At 40.2% G+C, this 16,984-nt stretch overlaps 1 protein-coding gene and 1 long non-coding RNA gene across 3 annotated transcripts; one reads left to right on the top strand and one right to left on the bottom strand.

Annotated features, from left to right (window-relative positions):
• Positions 1-58: 58 nt before the first annotated feature.
• On the bottom strand, positions 59-7,381 carry LOC124058513 (secretory carrier-associated membrane protein 1-like). 2 transcript variants are annotated; one of them, XM_046387866.1, is made up of 9 exons: positions 7,216-7,381; positions 5,866-5,946; positions 5,541-5,651; positions 4,899-5,007; positions 4,224-4,352; positions 3,914-4,073; positions 3,660-3,761; positions 3,456-3,573; positions 59-3,004 (listed from the first exon to the last, which is right to left on the bottom strand). In XM_046387866.1, the coding sequence occupies exons 1-9, from the start codon at positions 7,270-7,272 to the stop codon at positions 2,849-2,851; spliced, it is 1,023 nt and encodes a 340-aa protein (XP_046243822.1). In that variant the 5' UTR covers positions 7,273-7,381; the 3' UTR covers positions 59-2,848. The 2 variants fall into 2 exon arrangements, with proteins under 2 accessions (XP_046243822.1, XP_046243823.1); XM_046387867.1 differs by lacking the exon at positions 7,216-7,381 and adding an exon at positions 6,163-7,207.
• LOC124058515 lies at positions 6,343-16,684 on the top strand. Its single transcript, XR_006843263.1, has 3 exons — positions 6,343-6,423; positions 7,375-7,522; positions 14,844-16,684. It is a non-coding gene; the product is annotated as an uncharacterized LOC124058515 (long non-coding RNA).
• Positions 16,685-16,984: the final 300 nt, after the last annotated feature.

The following is a 16,984-nucleotide window of genomic DNA, read 5'->3' on the forward strand; positions in this document are numbered from 1 at the left end:
ATAAATACAGCAGATAAAAGTTATATAACTGCACAATAGTGTTCCGAAAATCCACAAATGTTTCTTTCAAATTTTATTTCATGTTAATACCATAAATATACAAAACTCAAACTATTTCACATGCAACAAAGGCCAGACAGGAGTGCATCACGTTTTCTTTTTACATGTGATTGATAATGGGGATCAAATTTTTAACTTTACATAATATACAAGTGTCCCTTTTGAATGAGTTTCTTTTCTGATTCAGTGAAATAACATGGTCACAGGTCAAAAACACAGCTTTGTTGTCAGCAAACTACAGACACGCCATTATGTACTGCAGGTCAGCTCGCCAAATACATCAATAGATTACCCACTGTGGCATGGCTTCATGTAACGACTATTTTCAACCATAGCTGCAACAGAATCATGTGGGGGTTTGAAAGCAAAGAAAAGTCATGTAATGTCCTAAAGTAAAACTTGGCAAAGGGAACACACTACAAACCAAGATTTGAAAACAAATCTATATGGACATTTGGTAGATTTATCACAGCTTTTCAGTACATAGAATAACACTTGAGAAAGATTTTTTTTCCTTTCATACCAATCATGCACACATCCTCATCCACACAAACACACTTCTTGCAGGGTCAGGTGGCAAAGTCATTAAACACTTTTAAATCTAGCTGATGCTACGATCGTGTCATTACAAAATCACAAAAACATAATACATGATATGAAATCAAACCAAACAAAGCATAAATGCAAACTTAAATTATACCATAAATAAAAACATGTTTGTCTTTTCCACTAAGTTCAACGTAAAACAAGAAATGTGCAATGAATTTAAAACAGAATACTTCCAAACAAGACTGCCAAGATGTAGTCTTCTTATTCCGTCTCTAATTACTGACCTTCAGCTTCTCACAGGAGTATTTCGTCCACCATTGCGTTCAGTTTCTACATTTGTAATGACAGCGGTAACGGTCATCAGTCATCTATCATGCACATCTTCAGACACTCACCACCACAATGAGAGGTGCGAAAGCATGATACATATGTAACCCACGTTCCTATTTCACTCCAGTGACAGTAGTCTGTACAATACAGTGCTGAATAACACTGTTATTATCATATATATTTTAATGTACCTTAATGATATCACTGAATGTGCATTAGGTCTGTTACCTCAATGCTCAATTTGACTGTGAAACACCTGATGCCAGTGATCCAATACTGACAGAGGAAAAATCACTGGACTGACTTTCCTGTCTGTAAAAATGCAAACGAACTGTTAGTCTATGTAAGGTACATCTACACAGCATCAGGGTTTTTAGCATTTTATGTATGCAGGCTAATCTCAAGAAAAACTGTAGCTTTACTGCTGTCCAGGATATCTTCCATGAGAAGAGAGAGGTGACTTTCCTCAGTTCTCCCTATAAATGCTATGAGGAACCTTGACAGCAGGAAGCCACAACCAAGCGGCTCTCAGAGTCATAGCAGCGTTAGTTTTTAATCAAACGTGAGGGGCTACAAAAACATCTGAGGGAGAACCACATAGTAGTCTGTTAAAAGTCAAACACACATACATAAAGGAAAATGTGAATAATTCTCACATTTTTTTCCCTGTTTAGTGCACCGGGCCATGAAAGCATCAGACTGAACCTCTTGTAGGTTTTTGGTGAGAGCTGGTGACCTACTGGTGACCTTGGTGCTCAGTGCGTCTTCACAAACAGATCCAAATATTATTAGTCAGTCAAACAGCCACTGGGACATGCAATAACTTTACAGATCACTTCTCATTAGAAACCAAAAGGGAAAATAAGTGGGCAGACATCCCCCCAAAACCAACTACCGCCAGCAGCCAGAGAAAAAGGCTTACAGTGAACAGAATGTCTTTTCAAAAAAAATAAATAAATAAATAAAAAGAAGCTATCGAGTGTGCTAAACATGCATGTTGCTATCATGCTGTCAAATCTTAGTAAGCCACAGAGATGCTGACCCAGCACACTCTGACAATCAAAGTAGCACACAAAGTTGGAATAACTGTTCAAGTATCACTGGAGCACTGCTGGGGGGGCTGCAAACAGGTCCTTAAATAAGAGCACACCCACATATTTCTGTTTATATGGACTACCAGGATGGTTTTTGTCAAGAATCTCAGAATAGAAACACAGATATAAGATAAGGTACAATTTACCTTTCAGATCTCAATGACTTAAAAAAAAAAAAAAAAAGTCAGAGCCTCAGTTTTCTATAAGTGAAGTACACATTCACACACAAGCCCAGCCATTTAAACATATACTGTACTTTCCATATGTGACCAAGAAAACAGAACTATGTGCAAAACACCATGATCAGATTATCACTTTTCATGACTCTATACTGTATTAACCAGGCAAGAAGCTGTTTGGAGGTCATCAGCAGGACAAAAATAAGGTATGCTAGAACTGTGACCTCTGACTGACCTAGGATCACCTGAAGGTGACAGAAGAACAGGATAAGCAAAGGAGTGAGATGAAATCCCACTCACTCTGTCACACCTCGAGTCACTTAGTGGATGTTTCAAGGGATGTGAGCAGACAGTCATCTGACTGAAAAGCAGACAAGAAGGATGTAGGAGAGTTTTTACTGTTTGTTTTTAAATGAAGGCGGACAACTCTGCTCACTTTATTTGACCGATTTCTCTGATGTTTCTGGTGTCTGACTCTTTGCACTTTTTAAAGTGTGCAGCGCAATCTTAGCACAACATTCATAAATAGAATCAATTTGATTTAAGTGTCTGCAGGGCCAGAGTTGTGCACCTCCAACTTTTGAGTGTTTGTGTGTGTGTGTGTGTGTGTGTGTGCGTGTGTGTGTTAGTCTATGGCTAAGGTTTGAAGGCCCCACGAGCAGCATTGGATGCAGCATTAGCTGCAGCATTGGCAGCTGCGGTCTGAACGGTCTTGTTAGACATGACCCCAGTTGCAAACTCCTGCTGAGCCTTCTCAAAACTAGCACCAGTAGTACGATACAGTGCGTGCACCTGGAAGAGGGAGAGAAGGAAATTAGCTGGAATAAAGTGAAGCGACTTAAATCTACCACAAGGCCTTTAGCACAGCAATGACTGACTCAGTTAAACACTGACATTTGGCTGAACATTAGTGCTGAATAATAATGACAAACAGTATTATTACTGATGACTTGTTAATGCCTGTCTGGAGTCACATTTCCTGTCACTGTCAGTATGTTAGAACTATAATGGCACCTGCAGGGTGCATACCTATGCCAAGTCCAATAGTCTACTTTTCTATGCAAATCTACAAGCGCGACCTCTGAAACTGTTTCCCAAAGCATTATAGTTAAGGCAAGTGTTAACATCACCTATCAAGCATCACCTTATTTTCATGGGTTACGTCCTGCTCTTTGGGTTCTTGCAACAAATGAAACATAGCAAACTGATGCTGAAATATTGTAGTTCTTTGTGATTGTGTTACCTTTTTAAACATAATGAGAGAACCAACAGACAGTGCAGTGAACAGAGCTGCAATCAGTAACATGATGATGCCCACTGGGATACTGGTGTTCAGGCCAGTCAAAGCTGCGATCCAGCCACTGGCAAAACAAAACAACTACAATGTGAGTGAACTCCAGGACACGCTCGCAGAGGTATGCAACAGGCAAAAGCATAAGGTACTCACCATGTCCCCCAACCAGTGATGCCAATACTTTGTAAGACATGAACTCCAAACTGACAGATATAGACGAAGAAGAAGACAAAGAAGCGGAATGAACTGTCACTCCTGTAGTGGAGACAGAGGACAAGTTAGTGAGAGAGCAATGTTGTAATGCTGACTAATTAATCCTCTTTTAAACATTAATTCCTCTCTACTTTCCTCAGCTAGAGAAAGTTTCCCTTCATGTCCACAGACACGTTTCTGTTGTATCTGCTTACCTGAAAGCCCCATAAAGCGGTCTGTACCAGCAGACAAAAGAACAGGGGGTAAACAGCAGAAACCATAGAATGGCCAGGCCGAAATCTACACCACGATATGCATCCACACAGAACCAGGCCAGGCAGCCAAACATGTTCACAAAGAGTGTGCCTGCATGAACTGATAAAACAACAACCAAATGAATACCTTCATTTTAGTGTTACCTGAGTACAATAATACAGTAAACAAATCTCTTTGTTTTCTAATGTCACTGGTTCACTGGTATGGGAAGCAAAACTGCCCATTTTGGCGTGTATCAGCTCCACTTACACATCCAAAGGTTGTACATGATCTTGACGGTCTTTTGGAACTCTACAGGAATGTCCACTGCAATATCATGGTAGAAACATGGGCCAACGGGGAATTTCTCTGGCAGTGGAGGCCAGTTGTTCTTACGTCCTGTGTGGAAAAAGGCAACTAGTTTTTGGATGATTAGCCTAGTGTGATGTCAGAGTTTTAACTCTAAGTTATGAGACTAAGAGCAGATTATAAAATGTGTGTACAAGAATCAGAACAAAAGAACGAAGCGTAATACACCGCCACTCAAAAAATGTTAATACCATGTTTCAAGCTTTTTTGGTTAAACCTCAAGTAATATGATCACAATATATTCCGTAAAATAAGCAAATGTGAGAAAAATATGGGTGTGGGCTCACATTTGTTTCATGACTGAGTGTCTACAACAGTGTTAACCCTATTATTTTTAAAGGAATCATCCCAATAAGATATGTGATTCACAACAGAAAACAAAAACCCAGTACACTGGCACTTCCATGGAATACTTAATAGACAAATGAAAATTGTCTCTTATGTATATAATGTTTATGTTGTATGTGGATATAGCATATCATATCTGACTCAAAGAATTACAATGTTACAATGTCATGTTGTTGCAATATTAACGCATCAGCTTTCTGAGTCTTATCAACTGACTGAATGACTGACCTGCAACTCCGTGGGACTGTAACTCTCGCTCCCGACGATCAAGCTCCGCTGCTTTCTTCTCCAGCTCCTCCTGCCTTCTCAACAACTCAGCCTGAGCACGCGCTTGGTCCTAACACAACCACAGAAATGCTCTTAAAATTCACCACCCAACATCTGACAAGAGTTATAATATTCAGTCAGATAAGTAATTAAGATATTTGTCCACTCAGGTAAGCTTAGGTATGTTAGTTTGAGAGGAGAAAAAATGGGAAACGACTGGAATCAGGTACTGTTGTTCACTTACTCGTCTCCTCTAGTTAGTATCAAACAAAGTCTAAAGTTATACTACAAAAGGAAAGCTACGGGTGGGAAAAGGGCATTAAAAAAATTCACTATTCACAACAGTGAATGAAGGGGCATGGAAAACATCAGATGAAAGACAGTACCTCGTTACGCCGCTATTGGGCCATCAGAAAACAGATGAGTATGAGGGGCAAAAGAAAATGTGAACCAGAAGCCCAGACAAAGTGTCTTGATAATATTACAACAAAAATATTGAGTCTATGTCTTCAAAGAGACTTGGTTGAAGACTTAAACTTCAACCAAGTCAAGAGGAAACTAGATATGATTCAACGTATATTAACATGTTGCTGTGTGTAGTACCTGAGTCTGTTGCTGTGAGTATGCTGGCGGCTCTTCTGTGGGCTTCATGATGGCAGGTTGTGTGTTCTGGGAAGGAGCAGGAGTAGATTTGTGCGCATTTCCAGGTGCAGCCTGTATGTCAGCATAGATGTGCTGCATTAGTATTTGTGCAATCAAAAGACAATGAATCAAATCTGTAATTAGGCCACAGTCATATTCTGTCAGTTAAATCCTCTGTGACTGAGAGATGGAGGAAGAGAGAAAGAGGGTAGTGGATAAAATGAGGTCACTGAATCTAAAGCACACAAACCCATGCAAGCACAACACTGATGTTAGTTAAGCTGACCGTTCTGGAGTCTGTGAAAGGGTTATACTCCTCCAGACCACCAGGAGGGGCAGACTGGGTCACCTGCGTCACCGAAGGATCCTAAGGAACAGACAGGAACATGAAGGGTTTCGGGAGGGGAGGATAAACACTGCAACCACAAAATCGCCACACATTTGCTTGGTCTATTAATTTCCACGTTCTATCCAGCTGTGACTGACATGTTGACAACAGGTTGGGGAACAGACAGCCAGATGTACATGCAACACAACAAAAACATTCATGTTACTATATCCTATTTGAAGAGCCCTTTCTAACCTTGTGGCCATCTGAAACTCCATAAATGGACTGGATCCATAATTAGGTGCCACTATTTACATGCTTGCACGACATGCTAGTGGACACTGGTCCATCGTGGGCCATGAAGAGCCAACTGGCAGGTTTTCGTTCCAACTAAGACTCCGCCCACGAATAAACACACCTTCCAGGGGAGGTACTCAACAGTTAAATCACCTGCTAAGGTATTAAACTGCGATGAACCGATGCAGACTGTTGGCTACCCCTGGTCTTTGGTAAAAGGTAGGCTAGCTTACGAGGGGAAATGAATTACATGCATTTATGCTACAGTGCACGACTGTAGCATAAATAACTACAATGTATAGCTTGCATGTGGCCTAGGAAAAAGGAAAAAGGAAAAGGAAGCCAGACTGCAAATAAACAAACATGATCTTAATTCAGCATTTTCATTATCACAATTTATGGACGTTTTCCTTGAAAAATCCGTATTTTGTGAAACACCACACTACTAGGAAGTTAATGGTGAAAGATAATATAATGATATGGTCTAACAGTATGTGAACACATCTGCTACGTTTGCGCGTTGAGTGTATTAAATCAACGCAAAGTTCAGTTTATGCCGGACTATTGCTGTGACAATATTTCAGCTCCCATAAGACGTTAGAATATCTAAATAACTGTAAGCACAAAATGTAGCCAACTGATCTTGATTAACCAGTTAATATCAGCTAGCAGGGGGCAGCAAATGTTTACGGACGATAGTCACAGCTAGCCAGATAACATCATGTGTCTTTGTTCTTAGTTGGCATAAGCGTTATTACAATACTGAAAATATCCTCAGCAACAACGTGCTAACTACACACTCCTTCACTGCCTCTTTCAAATAGTGAAGAACCATATAATGTGTGAGTTGTACGAAAACGAGAAAGGTGATTAGCTCGCTCTGCTACCTAGCTGTATACCCAGGAAACCCTCAAGCTAGCTGTCAAGTTAGCTAGCAGAAGACCGCTAAAGAATGCTTGTCCTCACTGAGGTGCGAAGCGTTAGCGTTAGCTAGCTAGCTAAGTTAGCTACCTGAAAGGGATTGCTGAAGTCCGGGTCTGCAAACGGATTGCTGTCAAAATCAGACATTGTACAGCCTCTCTAATAATAATGGTTTCCTGTGTGGAAGAGCTCCCTGATTCTCCAGAGAATGTTCAGTCTGTTGATGTGACTGCCTCTCTCTACCCGCAGTCTTCTCCGCCTCCTTCAGATGGAGACCCCTTGGCTTAGCAAGTTAGCAGTAGCACAAAAATGGCAGCAGAGGAGTGGATGCGTGATGAGCAGCACCCTCCTTCTCCGTCACTGTTTCAGCACCGCGGACAGCATGACGTCTGCCAAGGTACAGCACATCTGAACACACCGATGCAGTGTGCTGAGAGGTGGAACGAGGCACCATGTCATTTTATATCTTACATATAAAATCATTATGTTTATCTGAGACTTGAAGGCTTGATAACATTTAAATCACCGAAATTTCATCCACATATCAGTTTGGATTTATTTTGAAGCTAACCTGCAGCTCAAATTTCTCTGGGGGAAATTTGATGTTGGTCGACCCTCATCCACTCCGTCAGTGGGTCATTGTGTTTTTCTGAGTACTTTCACTTTCAGTTTGCTTACAGTACTTCTTCTTTTTAAGTAAGATTTTGAATGCAGGACTTTAAAACCGCATTATTTGCAGTTACTCTCAATACTCCTCAGTTTCTCCTTTATGTGCATGTAGGTGATATACAGTAGTTCAACGAATTAAGATATTTCTGCATTGTTTTTCTGTATACCAAATGAAGATGTCAGCCCAAATTTATAGCTGCTTACTTTTACCATTTCAGTCTTTGCTGCTCAGTCGCAACCTAAAAAAAATCAAGGGTCAAAAATTAATTTCACTCTACCCTAAGGGAAATATTTCTAGAAATTAAAACTTTACCTCCCCAAAACACAACTGAAGCTGAAAGACAAACCTCATCTACCTGGGCTGTAATATTGACTTAAATAAAATAAAAAAGAATCTCAAATTATTTCCCCTGGTCTGGTTTTAGCTGTATTATCCTTGTGTACATACACTGTATGCGCACCTCACGGCATCTGATTTGTAGGTCAAAAACCACAGCAGTCTCCTCCACTTGTTGATTATGATGATTATGTTAACGATGATAGTGATGATGAAGATGATGATATATGGAAATGTGTGCTGGCTCAGTTGGTCTCTTACATTTGTGAGAGAGAGCTGGAGAGGCGAACCCAAACTGCCTCTTTCATGATACGTAACATTGACCTCTTTCTCGGCAGCACTCCCAGACAATTTACTGGAAATGATTTTATTTCACTTGTCCCCATAAGAAGTATCAGACCCCCTGAGAGCTCCCGAGGTCTCTGTGCTTTTCCACATTGGCTTTGAGGTCCTTTTAGTTACCCAAGATGGCCACTTGGGGGCGCTATGATCCAGTAGGTCTCCTCAACCCGTTTTGAAGAATCCTTTCTCATTTGCCATCAATTTATTTTCATTCAAACAAAGGGTGACCATGTGAAGAACATCACATCAGTTGACAGCCTGTAAATGTGATTTAAACATTTAAGCACCATTTACCCGGATTAAGTTTCAATTGAAGAACAAATGCTATTAGGTGAAAATCTTACAGTATGTGGTGAATGATGGAAGTTAAAATATTCCCTTTTATTTTCCAATTCCTGTTGCTCATTTTTAGACAAAGGCATAGTGATACTTTAGTTTTAGTAGCCTAACACCTAATGTTTAACTAATACTAATGTGCTTTTGTTAATAAGTAACTAGTAACTAAACACTTTCATACCCTGCTAATGTGCTCCCTCTGCCTTATAATATATATAGTATATTATATAGTATATATAATGTTTTGCATTGATAGACTCTAGATAAACACAAACTGTGGATTCATTACAATTCAACTCCTGTCCACACACACACACACACACACACACACACACACAAACACACGAAATGAGCATCAGTTCCTTCTCTAATCTTGTATTAATGGACCCAATCACAGACTCTATGAATAATCAATGGCCAGTGGTCTGCAACCACAGTGCTGGGACCTTGAGTGAAACTGAATTTTCCTAATAAGACACACACGTACACACACCTCGAGGCCCTAATAAGCACTAATGCACTGTGGGTTGAGAATACGTCACATGGTTTGTTTGCTGCAGAATGTGAAAGATAAACATGCCATGCCAGGGTGTGCAATATGTGTGCACGTATGTACTGTATGTGTGTGTGGGGAAAATGGGAACCTGTCTGTCCTTGTCCACTCTCTCCTGCCTCTCTGCCTCTCTTATGCTGCTTTCCACAGAAGACTCTGTGTGGAAACAACCTCTTTGGCTAATAGCTGCTACATTAGTCTCTTAACCAACTGGTCATGGCCATTTAGAAATGTTCATTAGGTCGTCGACCAGAGTGTATAGGTGTGATAGTTAACTTCCCACTGTTGACTGTAGAAAGGAAAAGAGACGGAGAGAAGAGAGTGAGAGCAGACGGACAGATGCAGAGGGAGAGAGAAGCAATTTTCTGGCCAACATGACGACCAAGTGTTAAAAGCTGCAGAGGCAATTATCATCATATTGCCCTGAATAAGAACCTTGTGCATAATTAGATCTCATTAAGGTCTATGAGTGTTATTTTAGGGCTCTGAAAAGGTTGGATAAGCAGGGTTGATATTATGGGTTATTAATGTTGCAACATCTGGTGTCATTCTGGCAGTCGTCTGAATGAGAACTGAATGTTGAACCGACGTTACGACCATATAGTAAAATACAGTGTTATTTTTCTATAAATATGTTGATTGGGACATAGATACTGTTTATGGATACGTGGCAATGTATAGGTTTATATATGGTGTGCCTGTATGCATGTGAATCTGCACGTGCTGTTGACCAGTCAGAGCACATTACACACCGCAGAGGGAAACGGCCCTCTGTCGCCGGAAAAAGCGATTGATTCTCCATTTCCATATTAATGAGAAGATTTGTTAAGAGCCTGCAGGAGAGGGAGAAAATAACAGGGTCTTCATAGGGCACGACATTTATAAATAAAGCTGATGCAGAGAAAAATGGAAATTAAACCTTTTAGTTTAATAAATTTGAGGCGTCCGCGGCAAAGCGAGCGATTTGCATTTCCATTTGTGGCCAAATAATGAGAGTGCGGGTCCATGATGAGCCCGCTAGTGCTGCTTTTGGGTCTCAAACAGTCAGACAATCACTCCAGCGTGCAGCCCTCCACATCAGTGTCATTAGCTCAGGCCTGTTAACTCTACTACTTGGTTTTCTAAGATTATTTGGTGAGCTAGAGATTCCTATTGTCACTTATAGGATAGGAATACACTCAGAGTAAAATATACTCACCTCTATATCTCCTGTATTTCCCAACCTGGGTGTCTCTTATGTCTTTTCCCTTAAATATTCAACATGCTCCATACATGCAGGTGTCTCTTTAAAATGATCCTTTGTCGTTTTAAAACAACCCTGTCAGAAAGAGTCTATGTCTTCCACTCTACCACTCTCATAAACACTTGCACTTAGACACACGTAAGTCACACACAAACACGCGCACACACAAAGCATCACTGATTGAATTTATTGGGGAATGGATGTTGACTAGACCACTCCAAGTAGGCTAGATTGTTGTTGTTCCCAGATTGACAGACAGACCCAGAGCGGCTGATTGAAAGTGCCTTTTAGCTTGCTCTCACTGTATATTTGATTTGGCAAAATGGAGGGGGAGTCCAGTCTTTTCCCAAGATGCAAACACAAGTCCCTGTGTTTGTGTGGGAGTATGTGTGTGTTTCTGTGTGTCATGCGTAAATTGACGAGTGCATGCTTTAGCAAATGCTGCATAAAATGTACCCCTTTCAGGTATTAATTGAATAATGCAAGCACTCCTCTTGCCAGCCATCAAGTGGGCCACTTTCTCAGTGGCCTGTGCTGCTCTCTCTGCTTGTGAATTGACTAGATTTATCTGTGTTGTTCCAGCCAATGGATGCCATTTGTTCCAAATGTTTGACATAAACATGCAAAGAGCAGAGGCGTGCACTCATAAAATAAGCTTCTAGACTGTTGTTTTACAGCCCAAAGGGACCTGTGTGTGTGTTGGGGGGGGGGGGGGGGGGGGCTCTCAGCCTATCAAATCATGTTGAACTCTTGCTGAGCCAACGGTGTGTTAAAGTTCTTTTTCAACCAATGATGTGATGAAAAGGAACAATTGCCACCATAAAAAACAGAAAGAACAGGGGGAGAAAAGGAAAAGGGGCATGGAGGAGAGAGATGGAGTGCTCTGGAAGGTGGGAGAGTGCAGCTGGAGGAGAGATGGGCAGCGTTCTGCTAAATATGCATACTTATTTTCCATGCCTTTAATGGGACACATCTCATTGGGCGCCTTATGTCTGCTTCCAGACTATAAAAGATATTTAGCTTTACACCTGCAGGAAATCCCCCATAATAAAGACAATATTGGCATATGGAGTCTTTGCTGAATCGGTTCTATGCTTTCCAGTGTCATCGAGACACCTATAGTAGTAATGCAGCTTGAAAAGAATAAAACTGATTACTTGAGAGGTTATATTTGATTTAGTTTTACTTTTACTTTTGCACAGAAGTAATAAGAGAATGAGACTCATCGCAATGTCCCTTAATTTGAGTGTCGCAGAGTAGAGATTCCACTCAGATGTCGTCTATATTGTGTGTATGGATTAGACTGAGGTATGTGAGCGTGTGTGTGTGTGTGTGTGTGTTGTGCACGTTGAGGTTCGATTTGCTGATTTAGCACCTCTAATTTTTCCACAGGGTAATATTTGGCTTACCTGCTGGCCATCTGTTTTTATTATCCGGGTGAATATGTTTGTCTGAGGATATCAATAATCATAAACAAAGCCATGACTCTTTCACCTCTCCCCCCGCATATCCCTCGCGATGTCCCCCGGCTGTCTCTCACACGAGAGTGTTCTCAGCTCGTTCGCTGAATGCACACAGTCTACATATTTCAACGAGTAATTGGTGAAAAGCAAATATTATCAACCCTAGATTTAGCCAAACTACCCGCACACATACAGTACATAACCACTCATACATAAATTCACACACACTGTGCTCGTGGCTCATGCCTTGACTGAGTGTGTGCTCTCCTATTACAGACAGTAATTACCGTCAGTCACCCTGTGTGTCCATAACAAGCCAGCATAATGCCCTAATCAGGCCTGGATTAATCTAACCCTCTCTCTAATCACTCTAAAAGTGATTTATATTGTTTTTCCTGTTCGGAACAAATGAAATCTGTAGCCCAAATTAATACTGGCTTTTCATCACTGGGAAGTTAAAAAGCCAGTAACCATCACAGTCTTGTCATTAAGGCTGCGTCTGAGGAGATGTGTACGTGCTCACACACGCACACACATACAAGCTCATATATGTATTTAAGTTTGAAGGAAAAAAAAATATATAACGCAATATTCCATTAACTTGGCAAACTAATGACATTAGTCTTCTGCTGAGAAAGGCTTTCAGACCGAGCAAATGGGGTCGTCAGAGGAATAAGTAAAATTTTATTGCTACTATTTCATATTACATATCCCTCTTTGATTTAATAATTACAATAAGAAAATGGTTGCTGATAAATTACTTTTACGTTGTACGATTGCATCGTTTTTTGTTTTTTTTTTCAAGAACTTTTTGAACTGTGAATTAAGTGCACTGAGAGTTTATTGGCCACATGTGTCAGCACAGGAATATTTTTGTACTGTAATGGACATGAAATCTTTTTTTTTTTTTTTTTTTATCCATCTTCCAATTATTCTGATGAAAAATGCTCTATATCATTCAGTGCAAGTCATTTGTCAAATTGTATCAGCCAATATTTTGCAATTTCTTGGTCCCGAGCTTTCATTTAAGATAGCATGCCTCCTATTTTGGTCCATGCCTCCTACTTTGTTTCATTTCCATTGTTAAACAAATCAATTCCAACCCTGACTCACTTCCCGTTGTTTTTCATTATGAAGAACGAAGGCCGGACACGAATCATAACAGAACCCTGAAATTTCCTGCTCACTACTCAGTTTGTGCTCGGAATACAAACTGACTCACAAGACGCACATTTAACAAATGCAAATTGTGAGCCAATCTGGTTGAGCTATCTGGGCTGTTGGTTTCATATTCATTTCCTCCACCCCACTGTTCAAAAACTCCAAAAAGAATCCAGGGGTTAAATCTGAAAGGGATAGGAAATGGAGGTCTGACAGTGTCCTCTCTTTTCTTCTCCTTTATCTCTTTCTCTTCCACATGGTCTCTCACCTTTTGCTCCCCTCTCCTTCCTCCCCTCTCCCCCACTACTTCCCCCCTCAGTCCCCTCTCCCCTGTTCTCTTCATGCTGTGTAATTCTCATCTTACACACTCTGTTGCTCTGGACTATGAATAATGCATGGTGTGTGAGAAATCCTCAATCTCATGCTTGGCTCCCAGCGAGCATTATGGAGCTTGCATCTCTATTACGGAGATGAATAGGAGAGAGAGGAATATCGCATAGGATATGCTTTAACCTCATTGTTTGTTTTCAGTGTTAAAGCCTCAATCTGGGATTTCTTTAAGTACATATGAATTACGTTTATAAATATACCAGCAGAGGTTTGGTGTTGAAAAATAATATTGTCAAAACTTTTATAATCCACCATATCCTGTTTTTCCCCTGTATCACAATACAAATAAATATGAACAAGAACAGCAAATTTACAGCATCAGAATGATGTGAAATTCATGAACTTGTATGCTGCCAGCGCTTGAAAAATATCACATTTTCAGTTAATCAATTAGAGAACTAGTTTAAATCCAACCAAATAATGCTGGAAAAAACTGCACCATAACATTGTTTCTGCATTGTGCCTCAGTTCTGTAGTTTCTTTTTTTTTTTTGTTTGTCTGTTTGTTTGTTTGTTTTTACCGTCTCTGTGATTTGATTTTATAGAAATTATGAGATGACAAATGCAGAGACAATGCATTTATAAATACAGGACATGGATTTATGTCTGTGTGAGTCCCATGATTTGGAAATTTGCAGGTGGTTGAAAAATGGAGTTAGCAAAGCGGACTCAGGTCGCTGCGAGACACTTTGAGAAAAGGTCAGGTAAAATTCCATTATGTTCAGTCCACAGTGTCATCACACTAGGACCAAATGACTGCTTAAACCTTTCTGCAGACATTGTGGAAAAGGCAAACTTGAACTGGCAGGGCTGCATCGCCTGTGATGTGAACTTTGAAAAGCTCTAACGGTTTTCTAAGCTGCTATGACAATCTTTCCCAGTCTGCTGTCAGCCATCTTCTCATTGATTCCCTTCTGTAGAGAGGAGGCCACATCAGGGGCTCTGGCAAGAAAAGAAAGATTTTGGTTTCTCCTGACAGCCTTGCTGCTCCTGAGCAAGTGTTATGTATGCATTATGTGTGTGTGTGTTACTGTACTGTACATGTGAGCCATGCTACAACACAGTCCCTTGTTTTATGGTGTGTGTACCCGCGATAAAAGCACTGAAGAGTTAAAGTGCTTTTCTACCATGCTCAAAGCCATGTGTCAGCACTAAACCACTAAATCCACACAATTCCCTTGAACAGTTTCCCTTCCTCTGATAGTCTATCATTCCTCTGTTTCAGGTGGCTGGCCACTGTGGCTGACGGGGCCGAGTCCTTGAGGAGATCATGTGTCTGTGGAAAGTACAGGACAAGCACTGATGTTTGAGCTTTCAAACCAGTGTCCCTAGTTGTCACCTCCTTTTCCCATCTGCCTCTGTTGTGCGCGTTTCATTTACAACGTCTCTATGACGGAGGTCCATCGCTTGCCACGCACAGCACATTTTACATTGTTGGAGTGCTTTGAAGTATCATGTACAGTGTAGGGGATGATATACTGTTACTAACACGTTGAGAGTGTGGTTCTTCCTTCCCTTTCTGATCACCAGTCTTTATATTTTCCACCTTTATGTTTTGCTTCACCCAGTACTGCACATCATTTGTAATACAAAGCAGGGATGGAGAATATTATAGATAAAATCCTCCCAAATATTCTACAGTGGTGAAAACTTACAGAAATATGCCTCCCATTTTGGCAGACATGGCTTACTCTTTCTGTCTTTTTCATGCCCATTTTGGATGTCGTCCAGATGAATCATACTAACGACCTGGGCTCCGTGCTGCAGCACTGCTCTGAAATTAATATCTAAGGAATGGAGATATAGGGCAAATAGATGAGAATAGGAACCCGATATTCACTCTTGGGTACTACGTGCTCTGGCATAGACACACTCACACACACACACACATGCACTCACATATACTGCACACAGAGCCTGACAGGCAGGCTATTATCCCCCAGCCAGGGCTGCCGTAATTGGCTATCGCTTTTTACAAATGTGGCTCAGTCTGACTCGCATATCAGCTCCCGTCTCATCAACCGTGTAGGGGTCACCATGTCCGTGCTTGTATGCGTGTGGTTGTGTATGTGTCTGTATATGTATATATGTAGGGGTCACTGGTGTGCCCATCCCTCTCATGTCTCCATTTCACATGCTCATTTATGTCTGTGCTAAACGAGCCAATGGATGCTAAGTGTGTCAGTGGCAAAGTCCTCTTTAGCAGTGCCGGAGTATTTAGCCATTAGTCTGCTAATAGCATCAAGATCATTCCAACACTGGCTAGCTGATGATGAAATATTAGCTTAGTTCAGGCTGTCATTAGTTAGTCTGGGCTTGCCTTAGAGGTCAGGTCCATCTTATTTCTCACATCAAACTCAGTTATTAACTGAGTGTGCAGATTAATTTCTTATTTTTGTCAGTTTGTAAAAAAAAATAAAAAAAAAATTTGCTGGTTTTAATACAATTTTAAAATAATATTTTTTCCATCTTATTTTATGCAGGTGTGCTTATCATTACCAGATTGTTTTTAGACTTGCAAACATGGAATGCACCATAGAATATGTATCCTAAATTACACTTCTCTTTAATTACCAAATATATGACATGTCAGACACTGATAATTACATGTAACTGTAAAGAATGTAAAGAAAAACACAAGAAGAAAAACCCTGCATTCTCTGTGGTGTGAGAATTTACTTTGTTTTTACACACCAGATGATTTCAAATGTTTTGTAAACTTAATGTATTTTTAAATTACTTTTCTATTCTGAATCCTACTGTAAAAGTATGGCTTCTAAATTCTATCTTGATTCAAGATATTTGCATATTTTGTGTAAATGTGTAAAATTTTGCCTCATTTAAAACATCACTTAGACATTTAAGCTGTCAGAATACAGTTAAATGGTGTGCAGTCAATGGTATAATGAAGGCAAATGTGTAAAAAATATAAATGCTAATCATTTGTATGGATTACATTTCCTTAATTAACCGACTTCAACATTTAAAAAACCCATTGTTTAATTCTCTTATAATATTAGAAAACCAAAAGCTGAGGGGAATAAAAGCACTCCAATGTTCACTGCACTGATTATACATGGTATTCATAGCCTGCATGCCATCCTCGATCCTGATATTCATGTAGGGGTTGGGACACAGCAGGAACAATATCTCTCTAATGCACTGATATCACATAAGTGATGGGACTAACTTGTGTATATGGCACACAGACTTACAGAATATTTACTGTCTACTGTAATGATCACTGCAATTTACTTTACTTTAAATTGCAAAATGTGAGCAGTTCTGTGACTTAGAAAATGGAGTGAATGTCTTAAGGAAGGAAACTAAAAAAGGGCTGACATATAAACATACACAAAACATACA

The sequence above is a fragment of the Scatophagus argus genome, chromosome 4 (assembly GCF_020382885.2).
Source record: "Scatophagus argus isolate fScaArg1 chromosome 4, fScaArg1.pri, whole genome shotgun sequence".
In the NCBI taxonomy this organism is placed as follows: domain Eukaryota; kingdom Metazoa; phylum Chordata; class Actinopteri; family Scatophagidae; genus Scatophagus; species Scatophagus argus.